This window comes from Lolium perenne, chromosome 1 (genome assembly GCF_019359855.2).
Source record: "Lolium perenne isolate Kyuss_39 chromosome 1, Kyuss_2.0, whole genome shotgun sequence".
Taxonomy (NCBI): Eukaryota; Viridiplantae; Streptophyta; class Magnoliopsida; order Poales; family Poaceae; genus Lolium; species Lolium perenne.
This window is the reverse complement of record NC_067244.2, coordinates 162,146,926-162,160,573: the sequence shown is the minus strand read 5'-3', so window position 1 is coordinate 162,160,573 and position 13,648 is coordinate 162,146,926. Positions and strand designations below refer to the sequence as shown.

The following is a 13,648-nucleotide window of genomic DNA, read 5'->3' as shown; positions in this document are numbered from 1 at the left end:
GTTGGTGCCATCTCAGCCACAGACACTCAGACCGGTCTTCCGTGATTCCATTTCCTTCCATAAATAAAAGCAGACAATGGGGATGCACGGAGGAGGGAGCTAGCTCGCCCCACCGCCGGCCAGCCACGACCGTCGCCTCCGCCGGCCGCCGCCGTCTTCTACGCGCGAGAACGCCGCCGCCATCCCCTCTCAGCTCCGAACGGAATTCAGGTTCTTCCCACCACCTCCCTCTCCTCTCTCAGCCCGCCTCCGGGCGTCCAAATCGATTCCTCGAGCTCAGATGGGCAGAGGCAGGCGCGCGTCTTCCGAGACACTGAAAAACGGACGGCCGGCGGCGGGTACAAGCAGGAGGCGTGGGGTCCCGCCGATCTCCCACCTTTCTTGACCCGGCGAGTGCGCCTCGGCAGCAGCTAAAGGCGCCGGGGATTAGACTGGTTCACAATTAGTTTACTGCCCAAACCAAAAAGGCCGGCACCTTTCACTAGCTTTTCCTTCTTGGATTTCATTTGTTTATCCAGTAGCAGCCTAATTAGCGAACGCCACATGTTTCTCTTGGACATGTTGTCTGTATCTACGAATCGTTTCACTGGTTTGGTTTGCTCTTTTATCCGATTCTGTTGGTTATTCCACAATTTGGCTCTTCTTTTGGACTTTGACCCCACTAAGTTTTTTCCTACGGGTTAGGTGAGTTGGATTTCACACCTATTATTGTCTTGGCTCGCCGTTGTTGCTTTCAGCTGCTGTACACTGTGTATGATCATTGATCAGTTGTTGGTTCATTACCCCCCATGTGTTTGTGCTAGGAAAAAGTTTATCATATATATTTTTGTACCTTAACAAAATCTCAAGTATTAAGCATGTATTGACCAGATATGCTATTCTTTCTTTTTTAGCATTCTGAACTTTGGTGGACACTATTAATACTTTTGGAGCTTGTTGATATTGACTAGAGAAAGGAATATATGAATTAAAAAACGATTTCCCACGGCCTTGTGCAGTTGTATGTTGTGATGTGATTGGTCCAGCTGCAGCCTACAAACCTATCTCTTTGTCCTGCTTGTTGTCTGGTTCCTAAGTTTCCTGATTTTATATGGTGTGGATCGGTGGCTGTCGATTTTGAAAAGTTGCTCCCTTTTTTTCTGGCAGAGCTGTTGCATCGCTTGTAGCTGGACAAACAGACTTGCAAGATGATGGACGAGTCTTCAACCAAGAGCCATGTTTCCGAGGGAAATCGTCTGGGCTATGTAAGAAGTGAATCCATGGATTCCACTGGTCATCCTTCAGCTGCTATCTCCAGTTCACTGCTAAGCAGGAGAAGCAGCAGGCTCAGTTCAAGGGGATCCATCAGCCTATCCCGTGAGATGGGTGACTCGATCCTGAACTCTATGAGGCATTCCCTTCAGTCAGCAGACCAGTTGCTAGGTGATGCCGATAGCTCGGCTTTGGCTCAGGTCATTGACAGTGGCGACCGAGTGCTAGCGTTGGAAGATAATGCCGATGAAGATACAGCAAATACCTTAGATCAACAAAAGGCTGGTACTCTCTGGGATAATCGAATCCATGGCTACAGCTCACGTGGCACAGGTGTGCCAGCACCTGAATCTTCTGTGGAGCCAAAGGAGGAGAGCTCATCAGCCAAGGTACAATATTGTAGTTTGAGTTGAGTGGTTGCTTGCTATTATGAATCAAATGATTATGCTGTCTGGCGCTGTTCAAAGGTTGTATGTTCTGCTATAGATGCTAACACAAACATGCCTATGCTTGCCTGCAGGTTGAACAGTATATGCTTCCTCGAAGGCTTGATTATGCTTCTTACTTGATCCATTTAGCCACCTTCGGGATTTTTGGGGTAATTCTCTAACAGTGTCTGGTGTTGTTTGTATTAAGTATATTAATAACTAAATAATCTTTGTTAGTGTAAAGAAATGTGAAGAGAGATTGTATCATTGAAAGCTCAGGTGACATTTATTTAATTTTTGTATTAGTCCATTCATGCGTTGGAAAACCAGATAGCGTTTTAGTCCATGGAGTTTCTACTTGAGTGGTTGTCATTACCAAATTATAATGCTTATTCTTAGATTAGAAATATGCATTAGTACTTCACTAATTTTTAAGTTTTGAGTGTTTATCTTGTATCATCCTTTCCGGTAATCACGTTTTCGATCTCCATATTAGGTATTTACAAGGTACGGGCTACAAAAGTTGTTTGGCCCAGACTGTCTTGCACTCACCTCAAATCAAAGCCCATTATACCTTGATCTTCCATCGAACATGGTATGTCCCATTCTGTACCTGCTCAGGTCTACAAGGAGATTTTTTAGGCAAACTTTAGGGATTTCTCTATGTTATAACACATGGTAATGGCTAAATGTTGTGTATCAGCTAGGATCCTTCCTGATGGCCTGGTTTGGGATCATCTTCAAGACTGACATTCGGCACATATCTGATCATCTCATTGTTGGAATCACAACTGGGTACATGGGAAGCCTTACCACCTTTAGCGGGTGGAACCAGGCAGTGGTTAGCATGTCTTCCAAAGACCATTGGGCATATGCTATAGCTGGCATAGTGTTAGGTACCTCATCATCATTTTCTATGAAGTGTTGTTATTCCAAAAACAGTTATGGTTGATTAAAACAAAAGATAAATCATTCTTTTGATGGTTAACAACACTAACCTACTCAGGAATGTTGATCGTCAATGAGTCCATCAGGGTGGGTGCTGAAACAGGTGAGCGCCTACGAAGCTGGATCGTGAAATGCATCAAGGAAAATAGTTCAATAGGAACAAAATGTGACTGGGAGCACTTGCGGGTGGACACGAGGACTAAACATTATGTCCTTATAGCAGTTATGTCAATTTTGCTTTCTTTCTTGTGGGTTCTGAGCATCGTATTGGCCATAATAAAGGTGCGTAGTCTTGCTGATGGCGCTGTACTCTGGTTGGGGTGCTCGGTCGCGCCTCCAGGCGTTTGGTTACGCTGGTACTTGGCAAGGCTTAACGGCCAGGGAATTGGCAAACAGAGATCCCTCAAATGGCTGCCAATTGGGACACTTGCAGCCAATGTTCTAGCAGCAGGCATCATGGCGTCGCTTGCCGTGACCGCCAAAGCGGTACGGTAACTAAAGCATGTGTTAATACACTTTATGTAAATCACCTTGCCACTCTCTGATTGGTTTGATTTTTTGTAGGTGAATACAAAGCGGTCGACAATTGTTCTTAATGGCATTCAGTTCGGATTCCTTGGTTGCCTGAGCACAGTCTCTACTTTTGCTGCTGAAATCTATGCCATGAGAAGCAGCGGACAGATCGGTAGGGCCTTTGTTTATGCTTCAGCGACCTTCATGTTCTCCTTCATACTGGGAACTCTGGTATACTCAGTGCCAGTATGGGTCAAGCATTACCAATAGCTTCATCAACTATTACGGACTTGAATATTTTGGTGCCATGCTGCAGTTTGCAAAATCCAAGCAGATAGTGCAATTTGCAACATTCAAGCTGACAGTGCAATTTGCAACATCCAAGCAGACAGTGCAATTTAATTCATACCAAGTTATGCTTTCCAAGGTTATCTGGCTGCTTCTTTCAGACATTTGATGTACATAGTAGAGCATGATGGCATTTTACAGCAAAAACATGCAATACGCTCCGGTCCCAAAATGTCCACACCATGGGCAGCCCACTATTTTGCATTTATGAAATGTATGTATCATTTGTAACAAAAGGAAAACAACAATCCTATTTAGGGAGTAGCTTTGTCGCACTTGTTTGTATAGACAGCACGTACAAAATTATTCACCACGAGCAGAAATATTATTGCTAAATTTGGAATAGTCAATGTTTATTTGTTTCATCTGCCATGTAATCTTTTGAATACAACTACATGGTGCGTTGGTAACCAAACACAGTTACATGTTCTTGCTGTAATGTGAGTTTCTGTACAGCATTTTCTAAAATTGGACATAGATTCAGGTACAGTATGGATGATGAGATATTGTACAAACAAAATTTGAAGTGAATGAAGCAATCTTAAGAAGGCAAGTAGAAAAATAATGCCGAGTTTCCTGCTCCTTGTGTCCAATGGCATATCACGTAACAGAGACTTGCTTGAAAATATTTGTGAAATAGCTTCTTCAATATTACTTGGTATGCCATTCAATATTACTTGGTATGCCAAACCGCAATTGTAGCTTCTTCACTTGGTACGACAAACCGCAATGCATTAGCTCCAGAATGATCGTCCCCTCTTTCTTCAATTGTACAGCACCGAACAGAGTTCGCATGTTCGCTGGTCCCTTCAGCAGCAATTATTTCTGATCCACTGCTAGTCTGCTACTTGTTCAGGAATGAACTTGTCCTGTCTCTCATCTGAATGAATGCCTCCTGTGAAGAGAACAAATAGCTTTGACTATGTCAAAGTTCTACACAAGTCGTTGACTCGTTGTCTGTATGTGCGTTCTTCAACGAGGGAGATAGCCTCACAAAAAAAACTTCAAAAATCAACCATCCGTTTATTTTGGACTGTCCAATTCAGCCAGGTGTTCCTCTATCTTACTCATCAACTCTGTGTTCCCGTTTATCGCGCATTTCCCAACCAAAGTTTCCAAAGCTTGTTTGCTACAGCCAAATGGAGAACTTCTGATCCAATCGACTACTTCATCACATGAACGGGATGAACGGCTGATCAAATCCACCATACATGCATGATGGTCTTCTCCTGGAACAATCCTGTATCTCTTAATCATCAACTCAAAGAAATTCATGCCTTCATCAACCAGGCCGCAATGGCTACAAACTGTCAAAACTAGCAAGAATGAGATAGCATCAGGTTTCAGTTTCTCCCGGATCATCTGAACAAACAATCCTACTGCCTCCTGTCCAAGCCCATGATGGCATAGTGCAGATAACATGGCATTCCACAACGCAATATCCCTCCGGTCCTGACATGTTAGATCGAAAATCTGCCTAGCACCAGCTAAATAGCCACATTTTGAGTACATCTCAATGAGTGAGCTCGGAATAATCACGTTTGGATCAAAACCAGTTTGTAGCAACCTGCCGTGGATCTGCTTACCACGTGTGATTGAACCAATAGCTGCACAAGCAGACAATGCGCTACTGAAGGTGAGCTGATCTGGATGAAAACCATCTTTGATCAATTGCTGAAAAATATTCAACGCTTCTACTGCCTGTCCATGACGAACATATCCCTCCATGAGAGCATTCCATGAAAGGATACTCTTTTCTTGCATCTGATCAAAGAGCCGGCGAGCAGCAGTCAACTGGCCATCCTCTGCATAGCCGCAAACTACTGACGTCCACATGCGCATGTCCTTTGCAGGCACCTCGTTGAACAGACTATGAGCATCAGTAATGCGGCCGCATTTCCTGTACACATCAATAAGGGCACTGGAGATGTTGATATCAGACAAGAACCCGAGAAGAGACAAATGGGCATGGAGCTGCCTGGCAAGCTCCCCGTCCATGAGACTAGCGCACGCCACAAGGAGGGCCGAGAAGGTCTGATGGTTGTATCCAAGGGGAGGAGACGTGTGCCTGAGCTCCGAGTACAGCGCCACACCTTCCCGCATCTCACCACCGCTTGCGAGCGCGAGCATAGCAGCATTATAGGAGGTGAGATCACGGTGTGGCATGGCAGCGAAGAGGTTCGCCGCCGGGGCCGCGAGGGCGAGGTGGGCGTACCCAGTGAGCATGGCGTTGTAGGAGTAGACGGTGGGTTGGGGCATTCTAGCGAACAGGCGACGGGCGTCGCGCGGGCGGCCGAGGAGTAGATGCAGAGACAGGAGCTGGTTGGCGAGCGGGGTGGAAGAAGCGACGAGATGCTTGAGGCCGGCGAGGCGGATGTAGAGGAGAAGGCGGCCGGCCAATGTGGGGAAGGACGGTGCGGCGCGGCGGAGCAGGAGGAGGCGGGCGAGCGAGCAGAGGAGCGGGAAGGGCGGGCGCAGGCCGGCGCGGGAGAGGGTGGGCAGGAGGGAGACGGCGGCGGCGGCTTGGCCTCCTGATACGCTGCAGTGGAGGGCGCCGAGGAGGCCGGAGTAGGGCGGCGATGTCGGCGACGGCGATCGTCGGGCGATGGACATCGGGTGGGGGAATGGGAGGCCGGGTGTGGGCCGAGCGCACGACGGAAAGACGCTGACTGTGTCGTCTGATTGCTGCCCATGTGGGCCGTCCAATTCAAAATCCGGACGGATTGGATGAACCCCGATGATCGATTCAGATCCAAATCCAAAAGGAAATTATCGCGTCCCACGAAGGTTGTCGTAGATTTGTCAAAATTTGAATGTATCTACACACTATCTGGTATGTAGATACATCCAAATTTATCTAAATTTAGTCAAATCTCAAGTAAGTTTCATGAGAGAGGGGGAGTAGATAGAAAGTGATCAAGAAAGTTCGAACGCACATGCAGTGTTCATTTGCACCCAAGATTCGCGTTCCAGCTCATTTATGATTAGATTTTCATTTTTCGTTCGCCCAGCTGCAAATTGATACTAGTCTCCAGAATGAAGAATCAATCCGGTATTGTTTCTCCCAAGATCATGATCTAGCTCCATTATTCTATGCCAGATTTTGAAATGGCAGCTTGTAAGATATTTTTCCCTCTTAGACAAACGAAACAACTTGACGACAGAAAATCCAGCACAAATGTTCCATTTATCTTCCGTAATTTACAGGAGCAGAGTACAGGAGAAGCTGCGCACCTGCCAGGCTGCCTAGTGTGAAAGAAACAAAACAAACGACTAATCTCCAGGCATGATACTTACACCGTTACACGCAACAGAGAACAAACGGGTAGAGACACAAAGGCAAGTCATAATCCGAAAGCTTCCCAGCAAACACCTAGCCAACTAATTCCAGAGGCGTCTTCAGCAGACACTGGTAAGTTGCAGCAGGATAAATAGTTCCATGTCAGCTTGGATATTTGGAGTCTTCCACAATACCATAAGACAGATAGCAGTAATTTCCAATATGTTGAAACGCACCAAGGGCCTAATTGCAGGTTTTACAAGCTAACACGGTTCTGTAAATCAATTCCAGCTTCCTCATGGCGCTACAGCAATTTGGGCTCATTAAACCTGAAAGTGTGGCAGCCTTCATGCTTTGTCTGGATAGGCAGGTAGATCAAAACACAGTGGCTTCAACATGACTGCATTTAACAAATTTCATCTGCAAATATAATGTCGAAAATAGATTGCACTGCAAAATGAAAAAGATAGTGTTACTGTCAGATACAATATTAGGTGGAACCATTAGTAAGAACCATATTTCAATTCTATTGTTTCATTCTTTACCTTCATCTTTTGGTATGTTTGGTTGGTCTACAATGAGTTGACGCATTGCAGCAAGGTCACTTGAACTGCAAAGGAAAGAGCATCAGAAGACAATGAAGAAACATGACAGTGTAAGAGCATCTCTAGCACAGCTGGTAAATCACGCCGGAACTGTATTTTTCTGGCCGATTTACAGGTTCGGGTCAAAAGTGGCGCAGAACAGACTGAACTCGCTGTCCGGTCCGAAAATTTTTCTCAGGGCCCTGAAAAAATTCACACTCAGCCCCTATTAATACAGACCAAAGGGCGGTTTACAGGCCGGACTTCTCCAGCGCCGCCGTCCGTACAATCGCCTCCAGCCACCGATTTCTGGCTGCTTTGCTAAAATTGTGCGACCACGACCAAGCTCGTGGCTGCACGCGAGGCGTGCGGCGGGCAGACACAGCAGGCTATGGCGCGGCGTGGTGGCAGGCAGGCTGCGCAGCGCGGCTGCATACGCGCGGCCAAGAGCAGCAGCTAGCAGCTGCATACACGCGCGGCCAAGAGCAGCAGCTAGCAACTGCATACGCGCGGCCAAGAGCTGCAGCTAGCAGCAGCAATCAATTTAAAGCTAGCATCATTCTCAGCTGTGGAGCACTAGGCGGAGCGGCAGCAGCAATCACGGCTGTGTCCGGCCGCGTCCGGCCGGACCTAAGCCTCATCGAGCCGTGCGCGACCGTCCTCGCCTGACCCTCAAGCTCGTGGCCGCCGGCCTGCGCGGGAGATCTAGGCAGCGGCACGGACAGTTCTTGTGAATATGAAGAAGATGATGATTTTTCGAATATTCCGTTTTTCAGTTTTAGTTTACGGGGTCTATTTTGCGCCAGCCGTTTTGCGACCCGTAAACATGTTTTCGGAAGACTGAACTCAAGTTTTTCGGTTTGCACTTTTACAGGCTCTGTTAGAGATGCTCTAAGGACTGAGATGTGACCAGCTGCTAATTTTAAGGGAGGGAGAGGTGGGCATTGATTATTTGTGGGTAAACTAACAGAGATAAAGAATTACAGGAACAAATCTAAGGAGCTGATAAGAGAATGTCATGGTCAAAATATACACACTTTACCTGCTCTTCCATGTCACCAAAGAAACGATAGATGATTTTACCGCATACCTGACAATAAAGCAGATTAATTCAGACAAACGTAAAAAAGTAGTTTCTGCTATGAAAAAACACTAAAATGCATATCAATGTATTGCCAGAAAAGAAGGCAGCGCATGACGGCAGAAAAAACAAATTGTTATAAGAGATGACGGCATTTGCGACTGGAAAACACTTTGAAAGTTCTGTGAGACGGCAAGTTTACAAAAGGAATTTGTTCAAGTGAGTTAAGCTTCATATTAGTAGCTCATAATTAAAAAGTTTGAGGATATCCAAATAAAACATCAGGTTCAGGTAAGGAATTTTCATTTGGTACTTACTCAGCCTGGTGCATGTCAGCCAGCTTTTGTAATCCATCCAAGCAGTCCGCAATAGTTGGCAAGATTCCCACTTGTAACTGCAACTGTTTTGCTGTAAGCGCCGATCCACCCCTCACCATCTGCTTAGTATTAAGCAGCGCCTTGCTAAAACCTTTGGCAAGGCCACTGAACTCCTCCCTGAGAAATCACACCAGCATTGTCAGACGCATCAACTAAAAAATTCTACACATAACATTCTAGAGTCGCACCAAAGCAAAAAACAAAAATAACTGGTTGCAACAACAGCTTACAGTGTGGTCCTCATCGAAACAAAGATGAGCTCCAGGCTCTCCATCTGCTTCCCCAGGAGATCCTCCCTGATGTTGGGCACACACCGCAGGATACCATAATTTTTAGCATCTCCAAGTACCTTGTTGCACGATAACACATGAGATAGAGTAAGATTTTAATTCCTCCAGAGAGTTGAGATTTGAGAACCCACAACATCATAATGCAGGTACTAATTCACTTGAGGGCAGATTAGCAGCAGTATCAGGGGTCACTATTCCTAAAATTCGGTACAGTACTATCTTTAACTGAAGCCGAGAGAAATTGCTACTGTAAGCGCCCTAAAGTGAACTGTGCAGAAAAATTACATCAGTTAAGCTGCTATATATTTATACAAGCAGAAGAAGATGAGAGCAAGGATATGAGGAAGGATGCGAGGAGAATGAAGGTACCGGAAGGCGGCCGATGATGATGGCGGCGTTGGAGAAGTGGGTGAGGAGGCGGGCGTTGAGGTCGTCCCACCGCTCCATCTCCTCCCGCACCTTCCTCACCCGCTGCTGCACCTTCCGCACCACCGCCTCCATTCAGATGGACCGCTCGTGCCGTTTCCTTCCCCACCCCGGTGCTCAAACCCCGGCTAGGAAAGATTTCTCGGCGGCGCTTGAATAAATTCTTTTTCCTAAGATTTGTCCCCGGAGGTGCCGCAGTTCCCGAACGCGCCGGTGGGCGGGCCCACAGCGCCGCCGCAAGGGACCTCGCCAGGGGCGCGCGTACCGGCGCGGCGGAGGTAACGCAGCACCCGTTCTTCGAGGGCGTGAACTAGACGCTGGTCAGGAGCGCCGGCGCCCTATGTGCCCGCCGGTGGAGCGGGCTGAGGCGGCAAAGGGTGGGCGCGTGCACGGGGGGCGCCGCCGCGTGGTGGAGCGGGGGATTTCGGGGGCAGTGGAATCTGAGCCCGCTCCTCTAACTTTAGCCTTTTTTTTTCATTAATAAAAAAACTAATTATTCCTATATATAAAATATGAATTCCAATGGCTTTTTTCCTATAGTAACCTTCCCAACCACAATTTTTTATTCCACTCTGTTCAGTTATTTCTACTAGTTGAATGCCCGTGCGTCGCTACGGAATTTAAAGTTCCTTTCTCAACAAAAAATAAAATATATTGTATACATATATTCTCACTAATATCAAGGATATGCGAAAGGAAACACCTTTTAATTCAACAACGTCTTGATCATTGATCTCTTTTCAAACTATAATAGGGCTGCATTTTCCTTTTTCATGAGCCGCTCAGTTTCATATATTTCACCAATATGATGTCATTGTACTTTGTAGTCACCCCACTCTACTTTATAGTCACCACACCCCACTATCCATCTCAACTACCACAAATCCCTGTCCTAATTCTAATTTAGTGACATATTGCAAACCATCAAACATCTCATCTTAGCAATTTGTTGTACTATAGTAAATAATCAACCTCTAACCAAACATACTGAATAACTCGAGGATACCATTATGTATAAGGGTAAGAATTGGTAGTAATAACTGAAAAAGGGAAAACACATTTTGTCCACCTTGACTCCTGGTAGCTGCGAAGGGTTTGGTGTTGATGCTAAATTGGAACAGTGCTTCTTCTCCAACAAAGCACATGGCAGTCATGGCGAACGGAGCTACGGGAGAAACGAAAAATAGGAGAAAGCCCAAGAGACTACATGTAAAAATCGATGGAGTATTATGATGCAAAATTAACCAAATTACTTGGGGTGCAGCAAAAGCATGGCATCACTTATATTTGTGTTTCTCCTTCTCATCAAGGTTATGTAAAAGTAATTCGTGCGTCATCACTTCACAACTGGGAAAGAACTGAGCCTGATTATGATCACATTTCTGGGAGTACCTTCCCTAGAGTAAGTATCTCTAAGGAACGATAGCCCAAGCTCGACTTCAATGTAAATGGAGTCAGCTTATTATCCTTTGAATAGCAAGAAAAAGCATGTCATGTGGAGCAAGGAAATACTGAAAGCGTGGCAAATCTCAATGACCTCTTGTTGTTTACTCTCAAATTCCAAAGGCCATCTAGAAGGTGCTTATCAATTCCTCTTCCAGGGTGACACGTGAATTTTTCCTAACATTTATTACGTCTAAGTAAAAGAAATGAGTAATTCCCTTGCACTCCCACGTATAATTTAATGTACGATAAGGAACACCTCTGACCGGCTAGTGTGTCGTCCTCCGGCCATGTATCCTTCCCCGAGTTCTTCACAACAGCCTTAATGAAAGCATGACCTCATAGATGGTTGCACAAAGCCGCAACCTCCTTCCGGGGAGCCGCCTGTCCTCAAGCACTTCCGCCAACACATACCTTGAGTAACACCAGATGAAAGATGTCCACATATCAGGTTCTACGGCGAACAATCAGAAAAATGGCACAACTTGCAAAACAATAGCATGAATATACATGGGTAGTTATAGATGTTGATTTTCCCAACCAAGATATTTGCATAGAATGTACACACCTGCAAGTGACCTGCTCGTCTATTCATCTTTAATCACTGAGAACACCCAAGTCAATTTAATTTCTCTCCCCGATGATGCAACACGGACAAGAACATTAGAATTAAAAAATTTACTTTGCATGAAATTCAGATAAGCGCAACTTACACAAAAGACACCGAGCAACAACATATATTGTAGAAAAGGTCCACATACCCAGCCAATTATCACATATGTAAATCATGTTTATGAAACCATGATGGAACAATCAACTTGTAGTACAAAAAGGAGTACCAGCTAAAACAACTCATAATATGGTGAGTGGGTTTCTTGTCTACTGGAATTTGTGAGAGAAGAGGATGTCACTGAAATAAACTGGAAATTCAAATAAATTGCATTGCCACAAAATAAAGATTGATTCACAAGGCCATTAATTATATTATACATATGTTCATTTGTTCATGGCTATGGGTAGTGTGGCCTACATGTCAGCACCGAGGTTTAACAAGGTTTGACGAACGAAGAGGCGAAACACTCTTTGTCAGGAAACAATACCTACATTCTCAGTAGTACATATATTTTGTTCGTGTAACCATTCCCTGTTTTCTTCTCATTCAGTAGCTCCTTTCCATCAATTATCTACACACAAGGTTCAAGGCACCATGCTACGGTGAGTTACAGTTCAGAGTAGGAGCAACCACCGTATCATGCCACTTCTAGTGCTTGTAGTCGATTGAGTGGGCAGAAACAAGTACCTCAACACATCAGCTATCCCATCGTCATAGTTCATCAGCTTCCACTGCACTAAACACACTAAGAACCATTATAAACCATAGTGGCAGAGGAAAATAATGTGTGGGAGGTTCACTCGCATATGGGGCCCGGAGCTTCTTCTCAAGCATGGTGTCTGCCTGTCCGGAGCTCGCCGTTGACTGCCACCGCTATGTTCAGTGGGTACGGCCTCAAATAGGTCATCTGTACGGAGTTATGTAAGAAATTATAGTAAGAAATTTTACATCAAGAATAAAATGACAACATAATGCTATGTACAGTGTTGGATTTATTGACCTATAAGACATTTCTCAAGTTGATATGAAAATAAAAAGTTGAAGGTAAAACAAAATATTCAAGGAAATGTGCATATTTTTATGGCTATGGTGAAAATAAATTGTACCCGATTTACTTGCTACTCTTTTCACCTTGCAATAGCCATAGAAATTGTCATCAAATCAAATTCATAAAAAAGTCGCTAGTCTACAGATCAGAAAAACAACTTCGAAGTGCTAATACCATCAGCTCCGACTTGCTAGCCTCTACAACCTATGTCTACAATTTACATAGATATAACTAATTTCCCCAGGAAACATAAGGGAGAAAACTCGGAAGAGAGAAATACAGAGCAAATTGGCAGCAACAGAAAAGGACCAGGCAACCCACCTCTGATCCCAATCTCCTCTTCCTTGCTTCATCTTTCCGGCAACTGGCCTCCTCTTCCCGTCTCCTCCACCCCTGCAGGTGCATCCCCTCAAATCTATTGAGCTCCACGTGTCGGAGCTACGCGGTCTGGTCAAGCTCGGCCAGCACGGTGGGTCGGCGAACCGGACGGAGCCACTGCCTCGAGAGCGGTGCGCAGATGAGAAATGCCATGCCGCTGGGCGAAGGCGGCTACTGGTAGCAATGGATGAGGAAGGCGGGGTGTCAGTGAAGAAGGTCGAGTTACTTTAGGCTGCAGGCGAGGCGTGATGGTGTGCGTGCTCCTGACGAGTTTGGGCCAGGCTCATATAGGAGCGGACATCAACAAACTGCTCGGTCAGAAAACAGAACAAATTATCCTAAAAAAACGGAACAGGTTCATCTTTTTAGGTAGTAGAAATAATTGAAGGTAAGCTTGGAAAGTAATCTTTTCACATAGCCCTCCTTAATTCTAGCGCTGGAATTTTCAACGTTCTCTTAAATTCTGTGGTTGTAGCGATCCCTTGATTGTTGGTACACAATATATATTTCCTTAAATGTTGCATACTGGACGCGCTGGACTTTTTGGCCGTGGATCTTTCGTTGGACGGTCTAGATGTCTTCAATCTTTGACATCAAACATTTTTGACGACGTACCAACTCACATATAATAGTAAAGATG

General features: G+C 45.3%; 3 protein-coding genes across 4 annotated transcripts; 1 reads left to right on the top strand and 2 right to left on the bottom strand.

Annotated features, from left to right (window-relative positions):
- The first annotated feature begins 53 nt into the window (after positions 1–53).
- Positions 54–3,853, top strand: LOC127310495 (uncharacterized). 2 transcript variants are annotated; one of them, XM_051341173.2, is made up of 7 exons: positions 54–210; positions 1,147–1,640; positions 1,772–1,849; positions 2,176–2,274; positions 2,383–2,575; positions 2,686–2,730; positions 2,910–3,050. In XM_051341173.2, the coding sequence occupies exons 2-7, from the start codon at positions 1,188–1,190 to the stop codon at positions 2,915–2,917; spliced, it is 876 nt and encodes a 291-aa protein (XP_051197133.1). In that variant the 5' UTR covers positions 54–210; positions 1,147–1,187; the 3' UTR covers positions 2,918–3,050. The 2 variants fall into 2 exon arrangements, with proteins under 2 accessions (XP_051197133.1, XP_051197129.1); XM_051341169.2 differs by adding an exon at positions 3,192–3,853 and having other exon boundaries at positions 55–210; positions 2,686–3,113.
- A 658-nt stretch (positions 3,854–4,511) lies between these two features.
- LOC127334823 (pentatricopeptide repeat-containing protein At2g21090-like) lies at positions 4,512–6,101 on the bottom strand. The gene has a single exon (XM_051361367.1). It carries the CDS (start codon positions 6,099–6,101, stop codon positions 4,512–4,514), a length of 1,590 nt encoding a protein of 529 aa, XP_051217327.1.
- A 550-nt stretch (positions 6,102–6,651) lies between these two features.
- On the bottom strand, positions 6,652–13,276 carry LOC127310466 (uncharacterized protein At5g43822). The gene is made up of 10 exons (XM_051341146.2): positions 12,952–13,276; positions 12,270–12,489; positions 11,538–12,153; positions 11,236–11,383; positions 9,470–10,691; positions 9,041–9,159; positions 8,751–8,927; positions 8,395–8,442; positions 7,314–7,378; positions 6,652–7,218 (listed from the first exon to the last, which is right to left on the bottom strand). Exons 5-10 carry the CDS (start codon positions 9,599–9,601, stop codon positions 7,175–7,177), a joined length of 585 nt encoding a protein of 194 aa, XP_051197106.1. The 5' UTR covers positions 9,602–10,691; positions 11,236–11,383; positions 11,538–12,153; positions 12,270–12,489; positions 12,952–13,276; the 3' UTR covers positions 6,652–7,174.
- Between the last annotated feature and the right edge of the window lie 372 nt (positions 13,277–13,648).

Coding starts and splice junctions, on each gene's coding strand:
- LOC127310495 (XM_051341169.2), top strand. CDS start 1,188: ATGATGGACGAGTCTTCAACCAAGAGCCATGTTTCCGAGGGAAATCGT. Junction 1,641..1,771: donor AGGAGAGCTCATCAGCCAAG/GTACAATATTGT, acceptor GCTTGCCTGCAG/GTTGAACAGTATATGCTTCC. Junction 1,850..2,175: donor CCACCTTCGGGATTTTTGGG/GTAATTCTCTAA, acceptor TCTCCATATTAG/GTATTTACAAGGTACGGGCT.
- LOC127334823 (XM_051361367.1), bottom strand. CDS start 6,101: ATGTCCATCGCCCGACGATCGCCGTCGCCGACATCGCCGCCCTACTCC.
- LOC127310466 (XM_051341146.2), bottom strand. CDS start 9,601: ATGGAGGCGGTGGTGCGGAAGGTGCAGCAGCGGGTGAGGAAGGTGCGG. Junction 9,160..9,469: donor TCATCATCGGCCGCCTTCCG/GTACCTTCATTC, acceptor TCGTGCAACAAG/GTACTTGGAGATGCTAAAAA. Junction 8,928..9,040: donor GTTTCGATGAGGACCACACT/GTAAGCTGTTGT, acceptor GTGATTTCTCAG/GGAGGAGTTCAGTGGCCTTG.